At 44.6% G+C, this 7264-nt stretch overlaps 1 protein-coding gene across 1 annotated transcript; it reads right to left on the reverse strand.

Moving 5' to 3' along the window:
• Positions 1 to 44: 44 nt before the first annotated feature.
• LOC132467827 (aldehyde dehydrogenase, mitochondrial-like) lies at positions 45 to 7264 on the reverse strand. Its single transcript, XM_060065391.1, has 13 exons — positions 7035 to 7264; positions 5665 to 5769; positions 4900 to 5040; positions 4675 to 4754; positions 4331 to 4442; positions 4118 to 4246; positions 3534 to 3647; positions 3264 to 3366; positions 2562 to 2746; positions 2155 to 2319; positions 1372 to 1529; positions 381 to 495; positions 45 to 272 (listed from the first exon to the last, which is right to left on the reverse strand). The coding sequence occupies exons 1-13, from the start codon at positions 7149 to 7151 to the stop codon at positions 240 to 242; spliced, it is 1557 nt and encodes a 518-aa protein (XP_059921374.1). The 5' UTR covers positions 7152 to 7264; the 3' UTR covers positions 45 to 239.

Below are 7264 nucleotides of genomic sequence, written 5' to 3' on the forward strand. Positions count from 1 at the left end.
CCATAGTTGGGTGCTACATGCAGCCTAATAACTGAAGAAGAGAATATTTTAGAAAGTTATTTATTGACAGCCCCACACTCATTACACAAATTATCCATATGGATAAAGTTATCCATATGGATCACTGACCTCACATGTAGCTTATTACCAAAATCATTCAATCCATTAGAAAAAGAGCCATGTTATGTGAAGAACAAATATCTCGGCCTTGGACATTGATGATCGTTGTAGAAAGCCGTCTAGGAGTTCTTCTGTGGTACCTTAATGGTCACCTGGTGGGAAAGAACAACATTGACATTATGTGTGGGAGTATAGAGCCAAAATAAAATTAAGGTATTTTCTTTAAAGAAAAAGTGCAGTTTTGAAATTGTTCCATTTACCGTTTTGACCTCTGTGTAATTGTCCAAACCATATTCTCCCAGCTCTCTGCCATTCCCAGAAGCTTTGAAACCTCCAAATGGAGCTTGGGCTCCAAAGACATCATAGCAGTTAATCCTGCCAATTTATAAACACATGCAAACACTTGAGATTAATGAGTGGGTGAAAGTCTGTTATTATTTGCAGAGACATATCCTGTAGAACATTGAACATGGTTACAAAGACTGATCCAATGTACCTAAAAACTAATTTTTTCAAGGTTTCCATTATTTCCATTGCCATTATTCGATTTGTGCTAAGAGAGTCCAATAAGCAGGCCCGACCATTGTGTTAAGGGTGAAGGGCAGAAGAATACAGACCATCAAAACAATCTAACCCTAACCCGTCAAACCAGATTTGAGCTTGTCGGCCATCAGACTTATAGATACAAGTCTAGGATATTAATTTAAAAAGTCGGTTTATAGGGCAAGGGTTACTCTCCCAAGTCTAACCTGTTAGCTTGGTGCCAGCAATATTTCATGCGATGCATCTACATCCCCCATCACAAAATAGACCAGCCTTTTGTCAAGCATTTGACTTCAATCCCGTGAAGTCAGACAGACAACCCCCATCAGATGATGTCAGACAGACAAGACCTTCATAAAAGCATGCCACGTGACCAACGGTTGAAGCTGATGAATAGGGTTTATCAGTAACCAGTTGGATGAACTCCAAAACACTCGCAATAAAATGCCACTGTTTGGTTTATTTAATGTTAATCATTCAACCACCCTGCTTACCTTTCGTCTGATATTGAGTCATCTGGTCATTAGCCCAGTGCGAGATTAATATCCGGAGCAGCGCTCTACTCCAGATTTCAATCATATACCCTGAATACGACGGCTTTGTCTGAATCCCTCCAGCCGCCTCAGTGCACAATGCTGCACACGCCCTGGTCAAATAAAGACTTGCTTTGATACCGTGGCCTTTTGACGTTAGGAAGTAATGTGGTACCAGACGGTGCCGGCGCGGAGGCCGCTGGAGAGGTAGTGGGCCTTGTCGATGTCCTTGGTGAAGACAGCCGCTGCCAGGCCATACTTGGTGTCGTTTGCTCGCTCCAATACCTCCTCCAACGTTTTGAACTTCATGATCTGCATGACGGGGCCGAAGATCTGGAGGGACAATAAAGAAGTATGGAGTATGTACGGAGGACATTGGGACTATTCCATCGATACAGACCGAGCTCGAGCTTAATATTTATTTCTGAACGTCAATTACACATAAAATATAAACCAAACTATTCTGCAGAATATCTTTCATGTTTCAGCCAGTACTCAGCAGTGACATCATGTATGTAATCAGTGGGCCACATTGTGCACGTTCCTTCAGCACACGCACACTCACTCGGCGGTTCATTTGTTGGCCAGTATACCAATAACCAGCTTATCCCCTCATATCGGAGAGGGGGTAAAACTGCTTGCTTGCATTCTTGCGGATGGTAGGTTGGTTTGGTAATCAGAATGTGCTGAATGCAGACTAAGGTTTCATGTTTTGGATTTTCTTTTTGTAAGCGGTTCATCGGTTTGCATGATCATTAATCAAAAGCATGGCTCTTCGACATGGACATGTGTTGGTGTAGGTCTACTGTGATGTTACATTTAGAAATCAATTTACATTACATATTGTTCCAAATGTTGGATATTGCACCCTAGACTATCTTCGCTAGATTTTCCAAGGCGGCTTGCCTAAATAACCTTTAAAGGGGATATAATATGTAACCAATAACCAATAGCCTACCTCCTCTCTAGCGATGGTCATCTGATCTTGGACGTCTCCGAACACAGTGGGCTGGATGAAGTAGCCTTTGTCAGAGGCCGCTTTTCCTCCACACAGCATTTTGGCTCCTTCTTTTTTCCCGATGTCGATGTAGTTAAGGATCTTCTTAAACTGTTCATCGTCGATCTGAAAACGATGTCACACAGGTCTGAGCGTGGAGGGTATAGCGGCTGTGTTATTGTATCGTTGTCTTTTAGTTCAGTAAATGCTGGCTACATGTGCAAAGAGTAAAAAAAAAAAGGTCTTTCCCAGTTAGTGTACCAACAACCGCACGTACTCAACCTCAAAAAATCAATAGCGCCTGTGCAGTTGTTTGTACACTCACTGTGAGAGACATCAATAATGGCCAGCTGTGTCTCCCATGTTACCTGAGGACCGTGCTCTGTCTTCAGGTCGAAGGGATCCCCCGTCACGCGGTTCTTGGTTCGCTCCACGCTACGCTCCACAAACTCATCGTAAATGTCGGCCTGGACGTAGGTCCGAGAACCGGCACAGCAACACTGGCCTTGGTTGAAGAACAGGGCGAAGTGGGCCTGCTCTACAGCTTCCTCCACTTTTGGGAAAAGGGGGAGGGGGGAGCACGTAGATAACCATCAATCCATGCATAGTATCAGAGCAGAGGATATAAGGTGCGTTCACACCAAAAGCAAAGCAAATATTCTACTCGCTTTACTTGGGCGAGGTTGCTCGCGCGAACCGCAAACTTTTTTAATTTTTCACGAGAATGGGTCAGCAGCAAGCGAAATTCGCGGGAAAATTCAAATATTTAATCTCGTTCAAGTTACAAATTTGCATCAGTTTGCGCCATGCCATTTAAGCCATCCTGCCGCCTGCTTGGTTGGCAGAATTGTTCAATCTATTCACGTCTTTGCGTTGACCTTTACGTACTCGCGCCTCGCCTTTGCCTTTAGTGTGAATTCTTCAGTTACTCCTGGATTATTTCAAGTGCTATTCCACAAACCAAACCAGAGAAATCGGTCATGTGACCTTGTCGCTGCAACACTAACATGTGATAACAAGTACTCTGTCACACCCATTATCCTTTGCACGCATACTAAGAAGGTACTCACTGTTTGCATCAGACAGGATAATGTTGGGACTTTTCCCGCCCAGCTCGAGAGTGACTTTCTTCAAGTTGCTGCTTCCTGAGGCTTGCTGAATCAGATGGCCCACCTGTCAGATAGGAGGAGCGATGCTGCAGAATTAGTAACCAACAACATTTATTTGTTTTTATAAATGCGTTTATTGTGTTTATTGCAAGCTTGTTGTGGCCACACTGGAGTGTCTGTGCTAGTTTCAGTCATTTGCTAGTATTTAACTTTGTCTGGATGAGTTTGTACCTCGGTGGACCCGGTGAAAGCCAACTTGTCCACATCCATGTGTGCGGCGATGGCAGCACCCGCTGAAGGCCCCATACCGGGCAGAATGTTCACCACGCCTTCTGGAAAACCAACCTAATAGAGAGAGAGATCCAGCGTTATTATGTATGAACATTAGTACAAACACATCAGTGTTCCGTTTATTTAAAGTAAGGAATCTCCTCTCTTTAACAGGGTATTGAGGATTACAGATTCCACAGAGTGGTTCTGTGCTCATATCAAAGCTAAACCGTAGCAGAGCTCATGAGATGAATGCTGGTTTCACAAGGCTAGGCCGAGGCAGAACAGTTCACGCTCATTCTGATATCAAGAGACTTGGGATTCTTTGCAATTATGCAATTAATGGTTGCAGCAACTAGCAATTCAATCATTTGTAAAACATCCATTTTGAAATACACATGGCCTATATTTAAAAGCATTCTTCTCATTCACTAGATATCATGCACGTGTTGAAGGGTAAACCTCTTGAATGCACTTCAATGGTGGAGTAGGTCCACTGCCTAATAGGAGGGATGTCTCATACGCAGACCAGAGCAAGGGAGTACCTCTTTGATGAGGTTGGCTACATAGAGAGCAGTCAGGGGAGTCTGCTCAGCAACCTTCATCACGACGGTGTTGCCAGTTGCTAGGGCAGGTCCAAGCTTCCATGCTTGCATCAGAAGAGGGAAATTCCACTAAGGGAGCAGAAGAGACAGATATCAGCTTTAAACTGACGTTTTGCCAACGTCCGTATGAATTGAATTTGATGGTTTTCTTACTGGTATGATTTGCCCACAGACACCAATGGGCTCGTGCCTGGTGTAACAGAAGTAGTCTCCGTCGATAGGAATGGTCTTCCCCTCCCACTTGTCAGCCCATCCTGCGTAGTATCTGTGCGAGCACAGGAAAACTTGCGTCACGAAAAGGACTGCATGACGGTAAAGTCACGACAAAAGTGGAACGTTTGATTTACTCATCGTCTACATAACTCAAAGGGGGTACATATGCTCAGTTGTACAGTTCAGGAAAGTTTGGAGCTTAATCTATTATATGAGAAAAAAATAAATCACTTGTGTTAGAATGGCGACAAGCCGTAGAGCGTGTTAGAGTGGGTTTATTGTACCTGAGACACTTGACCACGTTTGGAATATCCACACAGTAAGAAATAGCGTATGGCTTTCCATTATCAAGGGTCTCCAGTTCCTGGATGGAAACGACATGAGCAAACAGGAACACGATGGCAGTCTGTTCATTCAAACCTCTTCCGATACAGTAGCAGAGTGGGGGGGGGGGGGGGGGGGGGGGGTTATCTGTGGCAGCCGTTATGAAAAGAGGAAGGCTGGCTCACTGCAAGGTAACCAGCATCCCTTTCTATGGCGTCAGCCAGACGGGTGAGCAGGAGGCCCCGGTCTGAGGCGTCCATGCGTCGCCAGGGTGAACCCAACCGAAAGGCAGCCCGTGCCGCTCTGACGGCCCGGTCCACATCCGTCTGGAATAAAGAGACATTTGAAATTTTACACAATATTTTATTTTGATTCAAAACTGAGGATTCACTGCGGGAGACTTGGTGGGGAAAAATAACATTTGAGTATTTTACGTGCACAGCTCATTTGGGGGTATGGTAGAAAAAAAACTGATCCCTGGTCAATTTCCTAGTGCGGTATTTAAATACCCTTTACAGCCGTGGCACAAAAGTAGTTCAGTGTTCAGCAGAGGTCGTCGTCAGTTGTATAAGTGACAGGGGCTGTAAGAGCTCAACTGAAGTCGTGTTGACTCGCAAGATTGAAGATACTGATGACTGTGTATACAAAACAGTTCACATTTAGAGCAGCATAGTTTGGATTCTAGACCTATATCTCTCCACCCACGTGACTCTTCTGGGGGGGGGGGGGGGGGGGGGGGAGATAGCTCAGTACTTGCTGGCAGGGGTAAGTTGGACCGTCAGAGGCTGATCACATTCACATTCTAATTCTCTATATTAGATTATCCAGGCCAGATTTAGATTATCTAAATCTGGAAAGTTGGCAGGCCCCTGACCTACCCCCAAACCAGCCCCAACAACACAGCAGGGTTAGTCGATAGTCTTTATACATTTTTTTAAGATAATGCATACCTTGTCAGCTTCTGCAACATGACAAATTACTTCGCCTGTGGACGGATTGATTGTAGGGAAGGTTTTCCCACTTTGTGCATCCTGCCACTGATTGTTGATGAACAGCTGAAAAACAATAAGGATAATATGTAGATGACAGGAGGCTACATAAAGTTCATTGTGGGATGTTTCTCTGCACCCCTCTCCAAAGGTATTTTGTTGTGATCTAGGCTTATGTCCCACCCAAAACGTATTCTCATTGTTGGAGAGCATCAGATGAATATTGCTGAAGGCAGAGTTGTGAATATCTGTATCCATGTCAAGTAATTTGAGCGCATCATGCTAGGTAATCGCTCTGTTGGGGACGCTGCCAACCTAGGCCCCCCACCACAACACCTGGAGCACGCAACACCTATGCCTACAGCCTGTTCATTGCCTTTAACAAGATAGACTCGTTCAAACGCTTCAATAAAGTAATATACATGAAAATGGTTAGGAGCAACCTCCCATCCAGCTTTCTGAATCTCAGCGCCCCAGGGCTGTGTACTTTACACATGCCTATGTTCCCTCATACACAGAAAGTACATTGAATCCCCACACGACTCCGTCAATAATATACTCAAGTGCGCAGGGCAGGACCCCACCATCATCGAGAAAATTGTAACATTCAAAATAACTCCCCATAGGCTTAAAGTAAAGTTTTTCCCCGACCCCTCCTATGCATAATTGCACAACAGTTTAGAACCGTTACTTTTCGATACTCCTACGAAACCTATACATTTCGAGGTCTACTTTACATCTTGCACTGTGACCCAGTGAACGAGTGAGTCACATGGTCAGAATAGTTCAGTCGAAGGCAATAGAAGGCTGGACCTCCAAACGGACTACTGGAAAAGATCAGAAAACAAGATAACGAAAATATGGTGCTTGTTCAACCCCCTAAAGGCCTTGTACCAGGGTTAGCATTGCGTAAATCGCAAGAAAAAAAAAACTCACGTGCGTTTGGGTGCAATAGTCAAACGATATCAGGGTGGCGGTGTCGAGCTGAGGAGATACTTAGCTTAACGTAGTTTAAGGAGATTTTTATTGTATAGATAAACATTTGTAAGAGCTAAGACAGTCCAAGGTTCAAGCATGCTTTAAAAGGCATGATTCTGCAGCACTAGACTCGGTCAGCCAGATTGAAATTGAACGAAACATGAGACTTTACGCAGGGGTCCCTCTTTCACTGACAGCCTGCAACGAAGTATAAACATCGACATAATGCTGCGTAGCGTTGGCACAGCGACTATTAGTTTAGGTCGTATTTGAATAGATCCCCTACAGTATTTTTATATATCAACCGTTCGAAGACACGCATGCAGTATTTATTCATACCTTTGCAACCATACCTTATTAAACTGAACCACAGGCTCAGGATTCGGCTTAGGAATGCTGGCAGCGGAATATGGACATTTGGCCAATCGGTAAACCGGACGAATATTCCGCAAAAACATGGCACGATGCATGTTGACCCAAAGGTGTTGCACGAAGAATCACTGCTACAGCTCGCAATGTCTGAATAAACTTCGAGTAGACCCAGTGGACTTGAACTCCTCAGGGCAGGCGCGCTGCCGAGTCG

Source organism: Gadus macrocephalus, chromosome 11 (assembly GCF_031168955.1).
Source record: "Gadus macrocephalus chromosome 11, ASM3116895v1".
Classification (NCBI taxonomy): Eukaryota; Metazoa; Chordata; class Actinopteri; order Gadiformes; family Gadidae; genus Gadus; species Gadus macrocephalus.

Excerpts from the sequence above, each read along its gene's own strand:
- LOC132467827 (XM_060065391.1), bottom strand. The coding sequence starts at position 7,151 with ATGCATCGTGCCATGTTTTTGCGGAATATTCGTCCGGTTTACCGATTG. Across the intron at positions 5,770-7,034 it reads CTGTGGTTCAGTTTAATAAG|CTGTTCATCAACAATCAGTG; the intron begins GTATGGTTGCAA and ends ATTGTTTTTCAG. Across the intron at positions 2,747-3,263 it reads TATCCTGTCTGATGCAAACA|TGGAGGAAGCTGTAGAGCAG; the intron begins GTGAGTACCTTC and ends TTTTCCCAAAAG.